The sequence below is a fragment of the Typopeltis vanoorti genome, chromosome 3 (assembly GCF_054136105.1).
Source record: "Typopeltis vanoorti isolate ZY-2024b chromosome 3, IOZ_Tvanoo_1.0, whole genome shotgun sequence".
Lineage (NCBI taxonomy): Eukaryota > Metazoa > Arthropoda > Arachnida > Uropygi > Thelyphonidae > Typopeltis > Typopeltis vanoorti.
The window spans coordinates 15,687,080-15,708,702 of record NC_143551.1 but is presented as its reverse complement, the minus strand read 5'-3'; the positions used below and the strand labels follow the sequence as shown (position 1 = coordinate 15,708,702).

General features: G+C 35.9%; 1 protein-coding gene across 3 annotated transcripts in view; it reads left to right on the top strand.

The window, feature by feature from the left end:
* The first annotated feature begins 6,339 nt into the window (after positions 1-6,339).
* Positions 6,340-21,623, top strand: part of LOC150107942 (putative RNA methyltransferase Y17G7B.18) — a 65,200-nt gene continuing 49,916 nt past the window's right edge. For 2 of the 3 annotated variants that reach the window (XM_090415473.1, XM_090415471.1), the window contains exons 1-2: positions 6,355-6,552; positions 18,483-19,532. In XM_090415473.1, the coding sequence (XP_090271599.1) occupies positions 18,612-19,532 (921 nt within the window). In that variant the 5' untranslated portion in view covers positions 6,355-6,552; positions 18,483-18,611. Of the gene's footprint in view, positions 6,553-18,482; positions 19,533-21,623 lie in introns of all 3 variants that reach the window. The other variant, XM_090415472.1, reaches the window with a different exon arrangement.

The following is a 21,623-nucleotide window of genomic DNA, read 5'->3' as shown; positions in this document are numbered from 1 at the left end:
TTATTTATTGGTTCTTTTGATATAATCATGCACTCTATTTTCTTTAGGTTAATAATTAATCCTATGTCTAAGCTTCTGTTGTAAATTTCTGCGAGTAAGTTTTGAAGATTATCATCAGATTCAGCTATAAGACTGTGCCATCCGCATACCTGAAGTTGTTCAAGTTCCTACCCTCGAATTTTACATACTTCAGTTCTGTAATATTTTTAAAAACTTGTTCACTATATATATTATACAGCAAGGGTGATAAGACATATCCTTGTCTTACTCCTTTCTTGATTTCAAAGTTGTGAGGATATGCATTTTTATATTTTATTGAAGCCATTTGATTCCAGTATATATTTGTAATTATACGTAGATCTTTTCCTTTTAACCCGTTATTCTGTAGGATATGTATTAATTTCTTGTGATTCAAAAGCAAGATACGGTTAAAAGTCCTTGCCTGAATAAAAAAAAGGCGTTAGTTGATTTATTTTAATGACACAGGGTTGGATTTTTCAGGTGACATAGAGCAATTTGATGATGATGATGCAAACATAGGTAGGGTAATCACGAAGGACGACTGATATGCATTAATTGTAGAATGATCTGAATTAGCTGTAACTGCGGCCATGTTGAAATGGCCACAAAAGAAGAAAAAGAAAATTGATGTAGAAAAACTGAAAGACCCGAACATAAATAAAAGTGCCAAGACACAGCTTAACCTGTGGTTACAACAGATTAACATAGAAGAAAATAAAAGTGTGGAATCTCTTTGTAATAGCTTAAAGAATGCCATCGTAACAACAAGTATTGAAGAAGTAGGTTATGTGAATAATATAAAACAACCGGAATGGATGACAGATGAGACTCTTTCTCTTATTGATACAAGAAGAATGTATAAAAACAAAGACCTAGCCAGGTATACAGAAACACATAACATCATCAAGAAAAAAATCAAAGAAGCCAAGGAAAATTGGATGAAAAATTTATGTACTGAAATTGAACTGCTTCAGAAACAACATGATAATTTCAATCTGTATAAGAAAATCAACGAAATTTTCGGAAAACTGAGGAAAAAGCAAACAGTGTCTCTAAGAGACGAAAATGGAAAAATAGTTCTAGAAGAAGAGAATAAAGCACAGATTTGGATAAAATATGTAACAGAACTTTTCAATGATACTAAACAGAAGCCTATAAATATAAAAGATAACATTCAAGGACCAGCAATCATGAAATGCGAAATAGAGAATGCTATACAAACAAGTAAAACAGGAAAAGCCAGTGGACCAGATGGTGTGCAAACAGAATTTTTAAAATTAATCGAACCAGATAACATCAAACTTCTTGAAAAACTATTTAATAAAATATATGAAAGTGGTGAATTTCCATCAGATTGGCTCAAATCTACATTTATCACTATCCCAAAGAAACCCAAAGCGAATTCCTGTGGTGACTTCAGACTTATTAGTCTAATGAGCCAAACATTAAAAATATTTTTGAAAGTAATTCAGAATCGCATTTATAGAAAAAGTGAAGAAACTCTAAGTGAAACACAATTCGGCTTTCGGAATGGTTTTGGTACTAGAGAGGCCCTTTTCTGTACCCAAATATTGATAATAAAATGCATAGAAAAACAGAAATCTGTCTTTATGTGTTTCATAGATTTTGAAAAAGCATTCGACAAAGTCAGACACACCAACTTAATAGAAATCCTTCAACAAATAAGGCTAGACGAACAAGACATAAGACTAATAACAAATCTGTATTGGAATCAGTCAGCTACCGTTCAATTAGACAACATTACCACCAGTGATATTAACATCAAAAGAGGAGTGAGACAAGGATGTGTGCTCTCACCACTCCTGTTCAACATATATGCAGAGGTAATCTTTAAAAAAAACATTGGAAGAATGTCCAGAGGGAATCACAATAAATGGAAAGATTGTTAACAACCTACGATATGCAGATGACACCGTGCTAATTGCAGATAACATTATGGATCTCCAAAAACTCGTTGACAGAGTATACATAGAAAGCCAAAGAATGGGAATAAATATAAACATCAACAAGACAAAATACATGATCATCAGCAAACATCCAGCCTCATCAATGAAACTGACACTCAATGGGAAAAATATTGATCAAGTGTCAAGATATAAATATCTTGGTTGCTGGCTTAATGAACGGTGGGATCCAGAAATAGATATAAAGACAAGGATTGAAGTTGCACGGCAGTCCTTCATGAAAATGAGAACACTATTCTGCAATAAAGACCTAAAGATGGAAGCCGGATGCCGAATGCTGAAATGTTACGTGTGGTCTATTCTGCTCTATGGAGTTGAAACATGGACATTGAAGGCGACAACCATCAAGAAAATCGAAGCCTTTGAGATGTAGCTATACAGAAGAATGCTAAAGATATCATGGACAGAAAAAATTACCAATGAAGATGTCTTAAAATCCATTGGCAAAGCTAAACATCTTGTACAAATAATCAAGAAACGAAAAACATCATATCTTGGACACATCATGAGAAACAGCAAATACCAACTTCTACAAACTATTTTGGTAGGAAGAATTGATGGCAAAGGAACTAGAGGAAGAAAAAGAATATCATGGTTTGACAACATCAAGACGTGGACAGGAAAGAGCAGTGCACAACTGCTCAGATTAGCACAAGAGCGCAGTTTGTTCGTCAAGATAGTCGCTGACCTTCGATAGAAGATAGCACAATAATAAGAAGAAGTTGATTTATTTTAATGACACAGGGTTGGATTTTTCAGGTGACATAGAGCATTTTGATGATGATGATGATGCAAACATAGGTAGGGTAATCACGAAGGACGACTGATATGCATTAATTGTAGAATGATCTGAATTAGCTGTAACTGCGGCCATGTTGAAATGGCCACAGTCACATTTGAATTCAGTAAATGTAACGTTATGCACTCTAGTGTAGTGAGGTATCCAATGTTGTATTATATTTGTGAGATAATATTACAAGAAACTGATCAAGGTATTAATATTGGAGTTTTAGAAGATAAGATGTTAAAGCTCAAGCCATATAGCAAAGATTGAGCATACATACTGAAGCGAATACAGACATGTAAAGATAATGAAGTCATTTTGAATTTTTACAAGGCCTTTATAAAACTTCACTTAGACTATTGTGTGCGGTTCCTATTCATGAGCAGAATCTGATTCAAGGAAAGAGAGAGAGAGCGTGTGCAAAGGATGTGTTTTCTCAACAATGACTTTACTCTCAAGAACATAGAAAAATTTATCTCTCACCGTCGTCGACCTTCTATTAAAGATTCTTCTTCCCCAAAAGCATATATCTATTTACCATATATCAGCCCCCCCCTCTCTCTCTCTCCCAAGCTGGCAAAAATTCTTAAGAAGTTCAACATCAAAACATGTTTGACTACGTTTCTTAAACTTCGCTCCATACTTAGTAAACATAAATTAAAACATCTCTCTCTTCAGTATCCAGGAGCTTACAAGATCATTTGTGAGTGTGATAAACCATACTGCGGTCAGTCTGCTAAATCTATCCTTGTCCGTATGGAAGAACACATAAGAGACATATCCCAGAACACAATCCTAGCCAGCGCTCTCTCAATACACGTGCTATTCTCTATAAACTCTGACGAAGGCCGCCAACACTTCACAGACTGGGCTCAAACGTCCAATATACATACTTTTTTTCTATGTATATTGGACGTTTTTGATGAAACAAGTATGTCCAAGTATATTGGACATACTTGTATATGTCCAATATACAAGTATGTCCGAGAGAAAGATACCCGAATCTAAAGAAATATCCCTTGATTCAACCGCTTAGGAACAACAGCCTCAGCTACAATTTATCTGATGCGCACATTTCTGCTGTCCAGTACTGGCGCTCTCGCGATAGCTTACACACGTAGTTAACTTAAAGTGGAACTTCAGCACGTATTTCTTTTTTTAAGTCTGTCATTTTTATATAATTCTTTGTATTTAACACCTGAAGAAGTTTATTTTAACGAAACTATTAGTGATGGAAGATGTAAAAGTGACATAAAAGCAAGACTAGCGATGGGAAGAAATGCCTTTAATAGAAAATGGAATTTATTCAGAAGTAAAATGTATAGAAAGCTAAAGAAAAGACTAATAAAATGTTATGTGTAGAGTGTTACCCTCTATGCAGCTGAAACTTGGATATTGAAGAAAGAAGAAATTAAGATTTTGGAAAACTATGAGATGTAAATTTGGAGAAGGTTGGAAAAAATCAAATGGACAGATAAAATAACTAATGAAGAGGTCTTAAAAAGAGTAGAAGAAGAAAGAAGTCTGTTAACGAGGATAAAAAGAAGCAAGGGAAACTGGATCGGACATATTCTGAGAGGGAATGGAATCATCAGAGATGCCATTGGAGGAGAACTAGACGGGAAAAGACCCAGAGAAGAGTAAGGAAAACAATGGTAGATGACATGCTGAATGGAGACGGGTACACAACCTTGAAAGAGAAGGCTCAGAACAGAAAAGAGTGGAAGGAAAGTTTCTGCTACTAAAAGAAGAACATGTCAATTGCAGAATACTAAAGAAGAAGAAGAAGTAGTGTTAAACAATTATACCTTATTCTCTTTTATTCTCAGTGTTATAGTCATTCAAACTATATTAATTTTCATATATATATACCGGATGACCCAAAAGTCACAAAAAAAGTAAAAATTCAATAATTCGAAAAGTATAGACACTAGCACGATGCGGTTTTCACAGAAATGCACAGAAAGACATGAGATGTTTTTTAATAACGAAAAATTTTATTGCCAGAATAGTTATATTTGTCACGGACAGGTGGCGCCGTTGCGGTCCTGGAGCTGCTACCTGTCACTATTTAAATCGTGAGGTACGTATATTTCAGATGTAGGTGAATACTGAAGTCAAACTTTCAGCATTTAACGTTTATTACTGAAGTTAAACGTTCTGCAAAGGCGAGGCACGTTATCGTTACGAGATTAAAGCAATTTTAGTTAAGCTGTATTATCAGAACTCCGAACGTGCAAGTGTGGCTTTGCGCACCTATCGTTTGATGCGGGGTATTAGAAGTGGAAAGGGACCGATGTCTTGTTCCTCACTGATAGCCATGATGAAAAGGTTTGATTACACTGGCAGTTTGGAAGCCATGTGCAGGAAGCGGGAGACCCAAAAAGCTATTGCAGTTTTGCACGAGGTCGAACACGAGACCGCCACACAATCGGCAGCTTCCGCACATGGGGAATGCAGTGCGCGTAAAATTTCAAGCGGAACTGGCATTTCGTACAGGACTGAGTGGTGATCACTCAAGTCATCCTCAAGAGGTATCCTTACAAAATCTAACACGTACAGGAACTGAAGCCAACTGATTTCGGGAGACGTCATGAATTTGCAAATTGGGCTTTTTAACAGATGGATAACAATGCCGACTGACTGTCAAATATCCTGTGGACTGACGAGGCGCACTTTTCGCTTAATGGAAGTGTAAATGCGCACAACTGCCGCATCTGTGCGAGAGAGAATCCTCACGCGATTGTGGAAAAGCCTTTGCATCAGCCAAAGGTGACATCATGGTGTGGGTTCATGCGTCATTAATTATAGGCACTTTTCTTTGAGGAAGTCCACAGCGGTACATTTCTGTCACAGGCGAACGTTGTGGTGCTTTTAAGAGACAGCACCCAGACCGGTTTCAACCCTTATTGAGGTCTCATCAGTGAGTAGGTAGACCTGGAATATCAAGGTTTAAGTGAACCGAACTTACATATATCCCTACTAACGAATTGCCAGACCGGTGTACTCATATATTATTATTACTACGATAAATTACTACGGTCTGGCAATTCGTTGGTAGGGGTATATGTAAGTTCGGTTCACTTAAACCTTGATATTCCAGGTCTACCTACTCACCGATGAGGCCTCACTAAGGGTCGAAACCAGTCTGGGTAGTGACCGCTCTTCATAATGTAAAACAGTAATATATCTCCTAGGAGCTGCGTTTTATATTATGAGAAAATATTAAGGATAGTGACGGATCTTGCTCCACCTTTGCTCCAAGTTGCCCTAGTATTCTACTACCCAAGTGATGACTTACGCTTGGACTCGCCGGTAGTTCTTCGGCACGAAACTCTTAGATTTCGATCTCCGAGTTTCGTACCCGGTTGTAAAATAATACGGGATTTACTATCCCCCTTAACTTAATTTATGTCGCCGGAAAAATAGCCTCTTGGCTCTTTATTGTCTTTACTATCTTAAATCTTTACTGTCCATGCTGTGTTCCTCTTTATTAGCTCGTTTGGATGACAGTAGAGGGCACTTCGGAACAGATGAAAAATTTAAAATGAGTGACGTGCGTTTTCGCTACGTTGCGGTCCACAATGTGTTCTTTTATGTTGTCTGTACGTTCCATTATTAATATGTGTTAAGTATGATATGTTAAAAAATGAAGAAATATTGCCATGGTTTAAGATGTTAATACAGTCTGTATTTTCCTTATGTTTCAATATTCACTTGTGTATTAATTATAAAGGGACTTTTTCCGATGTTTGAAAAGCAGTTGAGTACTTTAGAAATATTCAATATAGCATTTTTAAATGTTTACATGCAATTTTTTTGCTTTTAAATGTTTGTTTATATGAACTGCTTATTACTAATATTTCTGTATAGGTAACCTCAAGGGACATTGATTATGTAGTACCAGGAATCATTATTATGGGATTCATATCAGAACAGTTTTCTTTCAAATTAACCAGATATTTGTCAGGTGTTCAATAATGTCAATGTCATTTTCCTCTTCTAAGGCATGATTGACTCCATGCCCCTAGATTTTGGTTGGGATATTTTTCCTGCTATTCTGACATCATATCATTCCTCTCTTCTACTGTTTAAGTACTAATACCACCTTAGATAAACTCTGATCACTGTTCCTTAATGATATCAAGTTCCTTTCTATATCTTAATTTTTTAAATAAATATAATTTTGCTGTTAATGTCATCTGCCTACTTGCAATGTTTCTGAGTTCATATCTGTGTTCCTCAGTGGCGCACTCAGGATTTAATCTTGGTGGGGGGGGGAGTAGATGATTTGAGAATGCACACTACGCATTGCATACGCCCTATGACTGAGCATCTGCAGTGATCGCCAATACGTGATACACGTGATCTCTGGCCCGGCTGGGTAAACAAAGTATCGCCCGAGCACTACTTCGTTCTCCTTGCGTTCACAACGGCCGTGATTCCCTAGAGCCAGAGGGTATTCCCACCTTATGTGACCGCTAATTCATAAGTAGTATAGAAATAGAAGACACGACACAACATAAATTAAAAAAAAAAAAAATTTTAATTAGGAGAAGATTTCAGGAAATTTTTTTCGTCTTTTCCCCCCCCTTTTTCTTTCTTTTTTTTTGGGGGGGGAAGGCTCCTTGGCCTCTCCCTGGTTGCGCCAATGGTGTTCCAAATTTAATTTTCAACTGTCCTGAAGTATCTTCAGGACTGAGGCTACTTTGCGGTAAAGGTGGACCAAGCTCTCATCGCTCCTTGTCTTAGTATCTCCCATAATGCAAAGCACATCTCCTTGTGGACTTGTATAATGCTATGCATTAAGGGAAGGGCCACATATTACTAAATATAGCAAGTGAATTTCATTAGCTTGCATGAGACAAATATTCTTATCGGGAGGCTAAAGTATCTGGGAAAAAGTTATAATAATATACTCAAGTGTAATAATATACTCTAGGTGTATAACCTTTTGTGGGATTCACATTAAGAAAGGAAACTTTCTCTTTTTATGGTAATTCCATATATTAGAGGTTGGTCAACTTACATTACCATGGATGACAGAAAGCTTAAATGTAGTCTAAAAGCCAAGCTTCTAATCGCTTTCATTATTATCATTTGAACACAAATGAGTAAAATGGAAGTCATTTGATTGTAAAGATTTATTACCATTCTTAGGAATGTTTTGAATATGGACTATCCATGCTGTAACACAAATATTATACCAGTGGAATAAGAGAGAGAATAGAGGTGACATAAAACAGGAATCATCTCTCAAGCACAAATCTTCAAGTTAGAGAAATCCACTAGTTTGGTCAAGATTCTTCTAATCTTATTCTGGCTAAATATCAAATACCATTAATGTTTGCATTTGGAATGAAGGGAAGATAAGTTCAAGGTCATTCCTAAAGAATTTGCAGAAAAGTAAGAAGCCAGGAGATTAGCTTTTTTTTTTGTTGGTAATGATGCAGTAAAACTATTAAAGTAGAAAAAATAGAACCAGGATTCTACAAAAGCTGCATTCTTTAGCTTTGGGCAAGAGACCAGAAAGCAACTGCTATTTGGATATATATTTTCTTTTTTTTAGCCATTTCAACATCATTTTCAGATGTATTGCAAGTTTGCTCTGCAGTTGTTTCTGGCATAACAACTGCATAGTATATGCAGTTGTTTTTGATATAAACAGAAAAGGAAGATGGAGATTTTGATAAATCCCAATTGTGATATGCCCAGTTCTCTTGTATGGCTTTGCATCCTTTTTAGAGATTGAAGTGTTAGATAAGAGATAAGAACTTAAAATGGGATGGGAAATAAATGTTTCTTATAATAAATGTTGTATTTATTGGGAAGTTTATATATATATATATATATATATATATATATATATATATATTTTTTTTTTTTTTTTTTTTTTTTTGTTTAGGATACCAAATATCTCATTTGGAAAGTTGGAGGTATGAATTAAATATATTTTTTTAGGTGAGGTGAAGAGTTGTAATCTTTACAACCAAATGAAAAATCAATCAGCCCTTCATATCAACTACAAAGGGTTGTAAAAATATTGCAATTAATTCAATACCAAAACATGTTTTGGTATTGAATTATTTTAGTATCATGATCATCAAATTCCTGATATGTACCCTCAAGTGGTACAGGATTTGATAGTACTACATGAAAAACTTACATCATTACTAACTTCCTATCTACAATTTTCCTCCAAATCAATCTGTTATCTGTCAATACTCCAACATTATCAGATCTTATATTTCTGTCTTCTAAGGCACTTTTTTGCTGTATCAGTCCACCTAAATCTTGGTCTTTTTCCTGCCATACCACTGTTATCTGAGATTAGCTCTGATAACACATTCCTGGATGCTAACAATGTCAATTTCTTTCCTAATATCCTCTACCCTTTGGTCAAGTGTTTTATTTCTAACCCAGCTCTCAGATCCAAAAGTTAAAATTGGTTTGAACACTGTCTTATATACAGCTAATTTGTTTTGACTAATTTCTCTTATTCCGTATAAATTTATTCTGTTGACTTCTTACCATACCAACTTTATTGATTCTGTTGCCTATTTCCATATTTAATTTACCATTTGCACTAAAAATTGTGCCCAAGTAGCTGAAATGACTTGTTCTATAGATTCTCCATTCACAATGCAGTTGATATTTTCAATGCTTCTGCATATTTTCATTGTCTTTGTCTTGTTATTGCTGACTTTCATACCGAATCTATTAGAACAGTTATTCAATTTAGTCAGAGAATCTTGCAGACTTGTACTGGATTTGTTTAGAAGTATAACATTATCTGCATAAAGTAAAGAGCTGAGATTAACATCTCCAATTTTGATATCAGGCTTAATACCACTTTCTTTCATTATGTGACCCATATCTTCTTATTGTGCTATCTTCTATAGAAGGTCAGCGACCATCTTGGTGAACAAACTGCGCTCTTGTGCTAATCTGAGCTGTTGTGCACTGTTCTTTCCTCTCCCTGTCTTGATGTTGTCAAACCATGATATTGTTTTTCTTCCTCTATAAATAACAGAGGGGATAATGTACATCCTTGTCTGACATCAGATTTAACATAAAACAATCTTTCTGTGCTTCAATTCTAACTGCTGACTTACAACTCAAATAAAGACTAAGTAATGCTTGATATAATGCCCCATGCAACTGTAGCATTTTGAATAGCATTTCTCTTGTCATATGCCTTTTCTAGATCTACAAATATCTTTGTTACATTCCCATGATTTCTTAACTATTTGTCATAAAGTGAAAATCTGATCCTGACAGCCTCTATTTGGCCTGAATCAAGCTTGTTCTTCTTCAAGCTTCTCTTACACAATCCTTCTCAACCATTTCTCAAGTATATTTGCATAAATCTTACCAGGAACACTCAGTATGGAAATACTTCTAACTCACACAGGGAGTCCAAAGACTCATCGAGAGAGAGTGTGCCAACAGCATCAAACGATTAGACCTCTTCCAACTACTAACCACGCTCAAACTTGCTTAACTTTTTGCGAGCCATTAATGGCAGAGGCTCTATCAATCAACCAACCTTTGCTGACTATTTCCATTTTTGTATATGGGTACTATGGGATCTCTACTCCAGTCATCTGGAATTTTTCTCTGTCCAGCCCTTCTGAACTAGTCAGTACAGACATTGCAAGACTTTTATACCTCCATGCTTGAGCATTATTGGTTGAATATCATCTGCTCCCACTGCCTTTCCACATTTCAGGCTTTTGATGGTTTTTTTCTATTTCCTGATTTCATGCCAGCTGAGTATTTTTTACCACTGTACTGTCACAGCTTGTTTCATTTAGCAATTTTCCATACATTAAGGATATCTTTTTTCCTCTCTCACCTTTATTATCTCTAATTCCTTTTACAGCACTCTTTCCTCTATTTCTGAGCTTTTTAAACAGCCCCTAGAATATCTTGCCACCTTCCTGGTATTTATTTTCTGTGTTCCTGCCAAAGTCTTCCCATGACTTTTATTTAGCTAGTTTTACAGTGTTTAGCTTTCTTACATTTGTCTCTATATTCTCTAAGAGCACAAGGGTAACTTATTTGCCAGGAACTTTCTGTATGCTTTCTTCTTTTTCTTTATTGCTTCTTTAACTTTCCACCATGGAGTTCTGATTTGTCTCTCCTTGCAGGCAACCTCACCACATGCCTTTCTGGCTGAATCAATTCAATGTTTTCTTCAGGGCTTGCCACTGAATCTCCAAGGTTCGGTTTCTGTTATCAAACTGATACAGTTTTTCTTGAATAATGTTTGTATTTTAGTCTACAGTTCATCTGAGAACTGCTCAACTTTTATTCACTTTAAAACTTTATATGTTCTTATTTTCAATTCAATTTTATCCTGCTTAAGACTAAATGATGATCACTTCGAATTTCAAATCCTCTGTACATTCTAGTGTCCTGCACCAGAAAGAAAACATCACTATCAACAATAACATAGTCAATGAGACCATGTTATTTCTTTATGACTTTTCTTATTCCTTTCCTCTTCTCTCCATGTGAATTTTTGCAAATTTTTATGTTGGAATGTTGTGTTAGTAATAACTGGTCCATGTCCTGAGCAGAAATCCATCAGGTATTTCCCATTATTATTATTAGCTTTCCTCTTTTCTCCATACTTTCCCAAAATATTACAGACAAATTTGCCCTTCAGAACACAAGCAATTTACAGACAAAAAATACTAGTTGTGGTGGTGGGCGGTAGATGGCATTGATGGAGATGATTGGTAGTAGAGGTTCGGTGTAGTGGTGGAGACAGTTGTATAGTGAGTGTCCTCCTGCAATGAGTCTTCAAACTCCTTGAAAGTGTCACAAATAATATTTTTGTATGTCTGACAATCATTTCCTACTCTGCTATTAGATTCCCAACAAAGACCAACTTTTTATTTTTCATTGTGTCAGTTGCTTTCTCTAAAGTCTCAAATAATTTCTCCACTTCTACCTTAGTAGAACCTTCTTGTGACCATAGGCACAAATAAGTCTCATTGTCCAGTTCCTCATTCTGATATTTGTCCACATCACCCTACCTGATATTGCTTGCCATTCAAGAAGATTAGCCTCATGTTTAGTGTTGAATACTATAGCTACACCTTCTTTTCCCTGATTGTTATTGCCTGAATATAACATTTTCTATTTATTGCTCAGAAAAATCTCACCAGATTTTTGTCCTTTTTGTTTCAGTCACCCCTATTATATCGATTTGGTACTTATCCAATTCCTCAGCTAGCTCAGTTTCTTTATTATTCAGGCTTCTTATGTTGATAGTACCGATCTTGAACTCTGATGTTGAGTTGGGGTGTGTTCCAGTAGCTGACTTTTTTTTTTGCTGTTTGCCCTGGTTCCCTGGTGGAAACAACAGGGTCCTTGTTTAATCAGGCAACTCCCCATCCTGTATGAAATTCTGTCACATTATACCATCATTTTTATATTGTGGTTTAAGCCAATAAAAATACAATTTAGTTGTCTAAATCCCAGATGGCCAGTCTGTCCTTGTTTTCAGTATCCCAGTAGATACTTAACAGGATGTGTCACGAGAAGGCGAGGATTGGACATTAGTTCAGAAACCCTGGTCGGTTTTCTGCATTCTTTAAAGCAGGGTTTCCCAAGTGTTGCGTGGAACACTAGCGTTCTGCAGAAAGTGAATAAGTGTTCCATAAAAAAAATATTAATATGAGCCTCGAATGGTTTTAAATATTGTGACTCTAATCAAGGATTTCCATTAAAATTTCAGGAATTTGTGAAATATTTCGTCATAGGAAAAATTTGGGAAACACTGCTTTAAAGGCTGTGTGGAGGTTTCCTCTCAGTGTACAGCTTTGATCCTTAAGCACCTCCCCCCCCCTTCTTAATTATTATTTATTTATTTGTAATATAAGGTAATATTTAATTTTGAATTACAGAAGCTAGTAAGTCCATACTATGTGGTTCATGTTTTGAAGGTAGTTAATGGATCTTCTCTTTTCTCTCTATAATGTGTATGTATAGTCCAAAATAAAGAAATTTGGAGATTTTAATAAATTCTGTTTTTCTATATATGTGTCAACCATAATATTGTCTAGTACACATTCCTTTAAAATAAGTAACCACTATCAGGAGATAATGTTTATAATGAAGTGGAGCTGTGACACAGATTGACAAAGAAAGCTTTCTGAAAATTGAATAATATATTGAAACTAAAATAAAGATATTCAATAACAAGGCCATATCATGGATCATAGCAGGACCTGTCCGAGAGTATCTGATGCCCCTAGGCAAAGAAAATTTAGGCGCTCATATACATAGTCTCTCTCTATATTTTTTTCATACACAAGCACACCTATACCTACACAGGTATTACTTACAGAAATACTGCTCTATGGAGAACACTATTTTGGCCACAAACGTTCTTCAGCTGCTGTAAGAATGTTAGATACACAAGTACCAAAACTATTAGCCATCGCACCCAACTGTCACCTACAAAAAAGCTTGACCGAACTAATCTGAAATCAGTAGAAGAATGCCGGAGTGGTGATGATGACAAGTAAGGGGAGCGAAGAGAAAGACCAAGCAGAGGTTTTATTTCACGAATACTACCAATCAGAATCCCTGCCACTGCAATTCTATGAAAATTCCCACGGCATTCTTATACTGATTTAGAATAAACTGAACTGAATTAACAAGTGATTCTGTGAGAAAATGAATGACATAATCCCCAACTTCTCAGACCTCAGAGATTGCAAGAACAGAGCTTAAACTAAAAATCAACAGAATTAAGTCTATAGGGAATGAGGATAAGAAGTGAGAACAGTCGGTTAGTTGCGACCACTGATTGTTAGTTTGAGCCGCTCATCTTGGGACAGATAGGAGGAAAAATCTCTGCACTTGAGGTTAAGTATACAAAGAGCAGGGGAGTGGAAGAAATAGAGAAAGGCAAAAATAATGTAGGATCATCAGCGAGCACCAGGATGGCTTGACTTATTTCAGTTTTTTTATTATTAATGAAGGTTTTACAAATTTTTTTCTGAAGGTTGTAATTTTTCCCTGAACTATGTAGCAAAATCTGGCACCCCAAAGTCTTAATGTCCCTAGGCTGAACCCTGCTGAACGATTGCCTAGGTTCACTTAATGATAAAACTGGCCCTGGATCAGACATAGAAATTGGCAAAAAGCCAGATTAAATAGTTTACAAAGTGTTTGCATAGAATATTAAAATATTTTGAACACTGATGTAAAGAAAAAAGAAAGTGCATGAATAATAACAGTAAACAAATAACTAAAGATTCCGAAAAATAAGTATCAATTCAAATAACGAGTGCCCTGCAGCACATAATTTAGGCTTTACCCTTTTTTTCCTTTCAGGATAAAAAATTCCAAAGCTACCATTGGAATTTCTTCTCTGTTAATTTCTCAGTACATGTCTAATCCATTTTCACTAGTGAAATAAAAAAACACAAGTGGAAATGGATTCAACATGTATTGAAAATTTCTAGTTCACATTACTGGTTTATGATAATCACAATGTTGGGATGATGTATTTGACCAATCAGCATATCGGGAGTCGTTGTCGTCTTGGAGAAAGTAGTAAAGAGAAAAATACAGGAATGGATAGATGAAAATGGGATACTGAATCAGGGACAGCATGGTTTGTGAAGGGCAGATCATGCCTCAGTAACTTGCTCACCTTTTATAACACAGTGATGTCTGAACTGGATAAGGATAATGGGTTTACAGTGATACTGCTGAACCTTGCTAAGGCCTTTGACAGGATATCACTGCAGCATATGGGGATGGATATAGGGTTGGTGAGATGAATAGGAGGGTGGTTGATGGAGAGATATCAGAGAGTAGTTTATTCAGGAGTAGAGTCCAAAAGACAGCCTGTGACTAGTGGTGGCCACAAGGTTCTGTTCTTGGACCACTACTATTTAATTTTTTCATTAATGATATAGGAAAGGATCTGAGAGGAACTGTTCATTTGTTTGCTGATGATGCAAAGTTGAATAGAGCAATAGTGAATGCACATGATGTCAAAATTTTGCAGGATGATTTGGATAGATTGGAGGACTGGGCTAAGGAGAATGGATGTCAATTTAATGTGGCAAAATGTAAGGTTATGCATTTTGGGGTGAAAAGATTAGCAGCAGTATACCACATTGGTGGAACTGTACTCCAGGAGATTGACGAGGCAGGGATTTGGGAGTGTTGGTGGACAGGAAGTTGAAGTTTAGGGGACACATTGCAAAAGTGGTTAAATCTGCTCATCAAATCACTTGGTTACTGAAGAATACTTTGCCAAGCAGAGACAAGCAAGTTATTGTTCCTCTGTATTGAGCCTTGATAAGACCCCATCTTGGCTACTGTGCCCAGATTTGGGCACCAGGGTTTCTTCTTGATGGGGAGGAGGTGGAGAGGATCCAGAGACGACTGACCATGATGATAGCAGGTCTATGGAATGAACCTTATGAGAACAGATTGAAGATTTGTGGGTTGCAGAAATTGGTTGGTAGGTAGAAAAGGGGTGATATGATTGAGATATTCAAATTACTGAAGGGTTTCTATAAGATTAATCCAGAAGATATTTTTGAGAATAGGACTGGTGATGGGAGGACTAGGCCCATACATGGAAGCTGGGCAAGAATGTGGTTAACAAGGGTGTTAGAGCTAGATTTTTTACTTGGAGAGTGGTAAATGAGTGGAATAAGCTGCCAGAGTCTGTTGTGGGTGCCATGACTATGAATGAGATCAAGGCAAAGTATGATAGATACTGTGTGAATGTTGAATAGTTGTTCTTGATATGATGTTTAGGGCCTCACTCGATGAGCCTAAGGACTCCTTGGAGTTGCCTGTAATAATAATGTATATTTATAGTATTATAGTATGGGTTCATTAGCAACAATGGAGGAGTAAGGCGGCAACTCTTTTGACACCAAGTAGATGTTTTGTATTACCATATGATATACACCAAGGATTTCCTAACTAAGAAATATAAAGCCACCATTATGATAGATAATAACAGTACATCATATCAAATAAGATATGGTTTGATCAAATAAGATATATATACGGTGGCGTAGCTACGGGAGGTGCAGAGGGAGCGGTCTGCCCCAGGCAGCACTTTGAACCTTTTTGAACTTTTGCAGTTAATTCTAAAATACAATCTAGAGAACTCGGTTCCAAATATTGTAATACTACTGCGCATTTCCTCACAATTGCTGCAAGTGTTGCTAGTTGTGAGAGGAGTTTTTCTAAATAAAATTTGATTAAGAATTACCTACATTACTATGAAATAGACTTCTCCAATATCGATTTTGCTAACAGAAAATCAAGTAAAATAACATTTTAGAATGTTCAAAATTAAAGTTTTACTTCAAAACTAAACATAGTGTTTTAATTTATTTCCCTATGTGTCGTTTTGACTTTTTGTAGTATTTTTGGTGTGTATTGAGAAGGGCAGCAAACTCGGGGACTGCCCTGGGCAGCAACAGCTCTAGCTATGCCACTGAACACACACACACACACACACACACACACACACACACACACACACACACACACAGGTATCCCTTGCTTAACGTGGGATTTGATTAATGTGGCAAAATTAATTGTGGCAATCCCTTGATATACGCGGCAAGAGTTTTGATTAACGCGCCTTTAGCCCTGCGGAGCTCACAGCCGATCTGACAGATACATGCAAAATGTTTAATATAAATATTCTTACACAATTCAGTGTATAGCTTGGAAGTCATGAGTAGCTGTGCATTCATATGTTACGAGTGATATTCCACACTGTTTTTTGCTGTCAGTTTGGTTTAACACATGTTATGAAAAGGTTTGTGATATTTGACAGTAAATTGTATCTGAGAGATATAGCCCAACCTCCGATGTCAGTATAGTATTTTTTTTTTAATTCTTTGTTCAATAATTTCTAGATTGTGACTGAAAATAAATAAACCATCATCTATTATTGAAATAGAGAGCCAAAGGCTTATTTATAATACATTTCCTCTAGGAAATGTGCTTTACATTATGGAAAATACAAAGGAAAGTGATCTGGAGTAAGCTCCAGATCACTTTCCTTTGTATTTTTATGTATCAATGTATCTTTGTATCACTTTCCTTTGTATGCACGAGTTGCCCATAAGGTTGCTTTTGCTTGCATCCGTCGAAACTTTTAGTTTCTATATATCCGGCACAAAACTCTTATAGTTTCTATATTCAGCAATGAAATAATGTTGGATTCAATATCCACTTAATTTATACCATCATGTATTATATTTGCAGTGTTTTTTTTTATGTTTTATTGCTTTTTGCCAAGGTCTGGAGAGACATTTTGCTTGTTATCATAGAATTATACCGATAAGAAAAAAACTAAAACTGTTCAAACGACTGTTGATAACTTCTTTTGATAAAAAAAAAAAAAAAAAAATGCAGTAAATAATGTAGGTACAAACATTTATTAAACATTTACTTTGCATTCATTTTTTATTTTTCCTAAAAGAGTACCATTTAAAACTAATTATTAATACAGTAATCGATCATGGACAAATTGTAATTTTTACCATTGATTATTAGAATTGATTAATGCGAATTTGATATATGCGGTAACATTGAGGGATTAATTAACCTCATTAATCGAGGGATACCTGTATATACACACACACACACATATATGTGTGTGTGTGTGTGTGTGTGTGTGTGTGTGTGTGTGTGTGTGTGTGTATATATATACAGGTATCCCTCGATTAATGAGGTTAATCGAGGGATATTAATTAATTCCTCCCACAATAGTCCAGGACCTCATTACATGCCTACTGAAGAATGGTTCAAAATTCCCATTGATCACTATCATATGTTTGCAGAAAGTATGCTCCATAGGATTGCTGCTGTCATTCAGCAAAAGGAGCTCCTACATCTTATTAAGGTGTGCACTATGGCTGTTTGTTCTTTACACTATAGTGTCTGTTGACTTCTTTTTAAGCTGTGTGTGCTATGCCTATATGCATAGCACACACACACACACTCACGTGCATGCATATATGCTTCAGATTATGATCTTAATATGAAAATGGGAACAATAAAGTTATTGTTCCTAACACATTCTTTTTCTGGTTCCCATCTGCCATACAGCCGGGGGAGGGTAGCTATATGCTACCATTCTAGGGAGAGATGATTGTGAGCAAGGTGGTTTCCCATTGCCTTCCTTGCCGTAAGTATTTATGACTGTAACCTGTGTGTTCACGGGGCCGGTTTGCCTGCTTGCGGGATGAAAAACCCCAGATAAACTGGCGGAAAAAACCCTGCTGCCCATGCCCAAGACCGGCTAACTTGGCTGAGGAAGATCCTTAAGCCCCCTCACGTCATGGACGGGAATCGAACCTAGGACACTCCTTCCCCAGGCATATGGTTACGAAGCGCAAAGCCACTAGGCTAACCGCGTGGACCCTAACACATTAGTATCTGTGATTTTATCACAATGAATTTGTGATTAGTAGTGTAGTGCTGAAGTCCTCTTTTGGGATCACTAAATCCATCAGTCTTATAAAAACTTTACTAAAATATTAAAGTATAATTGCAGTTATGTATCATTTGCTTGGTATCTGCAGTTAAGTATAAGCAGTTGCATATGTATGTATATATTTTATTATATATATTTTTGTAAGAATGAACTAAGCATAATTTTTCTTTTCATATAGCTTGTAAAGTCTGGTCTTCTGTGTCACTGGCATTACATCCCTATTACATGTGAAATGACTGCCTATTTGTACTAGTGAAAATAAAATAAATTTATTTATTCTTAAGAGGTTTGTGAACTTTTCAGAAGTATGCTTGGGGTTAAAATATATCAGAATTCTGATGAACACATTGAATTTTCTTCCAAAAGATCTTCAAAAAAGAAAAATTCTAGCTTAATGGTGGAGTGTGAGGAAGGGAATCAAAAAAGGAGAAAAAATAATTTGACATTAGCAGAAGAGAAACTACAAAGTAAAGTTACAGTTGAGGTTCATAATTTGAGACCATCAAATGATAGTCCACAAAAGAAAGTTAGAATTAATGAAGAAAACTGTCAAAAGAAGAGGAAAGTCAAATTGTTATCCACAGAAGATATTCCAGCATCTGAAAGTGATCAAGAAGTATGTGAAATAAAGAGAAAGAATGGTTGTATCACAGGAAATAGTCTAGAAAGTAAGGATTTACAGAGAGTTACTAAGATTTGTTCACAACAAGATGATGTTAATGAGTCAAATTTTTGCTCAGATAGTGACCATATAAAAAACAATAATGATTCTGCCCATTCAATGCATAATTATAACTATGATCACCACCAACATTTTATGCATTCATCTTCAAAGTCTCATAAATGCCCACAACAAAATTTTAGATATGGTAATTTTCCTGCATATTATGGCTATAGGAATGCAGATGGATATGATATCCGTTTGAAATATATGAATAAGGACTGGTTTAAAGGCAAGGATGTATTGGATATTGGCTGCAATGTTGGCCACTTTACTCTTAGCATTGCCAAAGATTTTTGCCCTAGGACAATTATTGGCATAGATATCGATGGATATTTAGTAAAAGCTGCCCAAAGCAATGTCCGTCACTATCTGACTCCTGATATAATAGAGAAAATGGAATTCCCAGTTTCATTACTGCTGAATTATGGTCCTGTTTTGTTGGCATCACAGATAGGGAAAAATTCTAAGTCAGCAAAATTTCCCTTCAATATATTTTTTGTTGAGGTAAGATTTTTGCTGAAATGCAGTATTTTCTTTTTTCTATCAGTAGTACAACTGAGTTATTAAAAATGACAGTATTTTATGTAGAAATATTTTTGCAATGTGCAGAAATTAAACTTATTTCAATTTTCAAACTGATTATACTTGAAATTATAATATAACTTTAAACGATTCAGCTATAGTTAGTAAAATATTTAAAGTGAGGGAATAACAAACTCTTGTCTTTTTAGGAAGAAGTTTTAGTCTTTTTTTTTTTTTTTTTAACGGGATATATACATTTGATAATCTTTTGACTGGTTCTTTCATTAAGGATACCATTTGATTGCACCATTTTTCAAGCATTTTATGCATAGCATAACACACAGTAGGTGCATAAAGGACATGCTGTTTTATTATTGTATGAGTATCTCCATGGAGTTTGAGTGTTGTGGGAGGTATTACAATATCCGCATGATACCTGTCATTGTTGTCATTGCCCACAGGTCCAGTGCCTTTTGGAGTATGATGCGCTCGTTTCATTCTTTGTCATTTTTCTCTGTCTGTTGATAGGTGATTCGATTCCTGCAAATGTTTTCCCATCGTGCATTAGCTTACACTTGGAGCATGTGTTATAAACCGGCAGCAATTTACCTTGCTCATATTGCCAATCTGTTTTAAGTCATCTTGCAGGATCTCTACATCATCTTCATTACTATCATTTCCCATTTTTGCATAATCAGTAAACAACTGAATCTTTCTCATCAGATCACTTCCTATATCATTGACATACACACAGAGGACCAATCAAGTCCTTTGTTGTTTAAGTAAGCTATTTGAGACCAGAAGAAATACTAGACTTCTTTCACTGTGGTATGTAAAAAGAATGACTTTGGAAAGTGAATGTCAGCTTTCCAAAGTCATTCTTCTTTTTATTTACCATAGTGAAAGTAGTAGTATTCTTCTGGCCTCAAATAGCTTCCCCTCATAACTAGATAACTAGTCTTCCTTGCCATACAGGTCATCCTTCTTGCCCATGCCTTGTAGTGCTCATGGGCAAGCTGATCAAATTTTTTTTTCATATTCCTTCCATGATTTCTTCTACAACTCTTGCTTAACATGTTTGTGCTGGGCAGTGTCTGCATGTGTGTAAACTGCTGGCAGGAACTAACTTTAGCATATGTATGCAATTTCTGCATTGAGTGTTTGCATTTTCACTAAGTGTATACAGCATGTTAGTTTCACCTCTTTCTGTAGAATTTTATTTGTAAAATGAGCATGTATGAAGTGTGGATGATATTGAAAATCTCAAATGTAATTCAAACTGATTTCAAGTTATATATACATTCTCATATTGATCTTTTTGCTTTACATAAATTGTGTGCTTTTTGTATCCAATGACTGCATTATAAACAGCTGTTATACATATTTTCTGAAAAGCTGAAAGAGGACTTAAGTATAAAGAGCTAATAAGCTTCATTTCGGCAATGAAAACATTACTTAAATCAAGGGGATATTAAATCCCACATAGTTTTAAAACCGAATAACGCTGTTTTCTTTGGTATTAGGTCTAGCTGCTCACTGATGAAGCCTCAAAAAAGGCTGAAACCGGTCTGGGCAGTGACCTCCCTCCATAATGTAATAACAGCATATATTTCCTAGGAAATGTGTTTTTACATTATGGAAAATACCTAAGAATAGCGATCTGAACTTCTTCCTCCACCTTTGCAACGAGTTGCCCAGTATTGTACCACGTACTAGGATCACTTGCATTGGCTAGCGCTAGTGTCCGCCGATACTTTATAGTTTACTATATTCGGCAAGAAACTCTCTGATTCCAATCTTTGAGTTTCTTATTCGGTTTTAAAACTATGTGGGATTTAATATCCCCTTGATTTAAGCTGAAAGAGGATGTTAGGACAAATGCATTTAGTTAGCTGTTAACTTTAGTGCTACAATAAATCTGTTTAGCTTATTTGCATGCATTATAGTGTGTGGGAGGAGAGTGTTTTTCCATTATGAGTGTCATTCCAGTTGTCTCTAATTACACTAATTGTTGCTAAATGTACAGTCATCCCTCAACTTACATCCAGGTTCCGTTCCATCCAGGAGGATGTA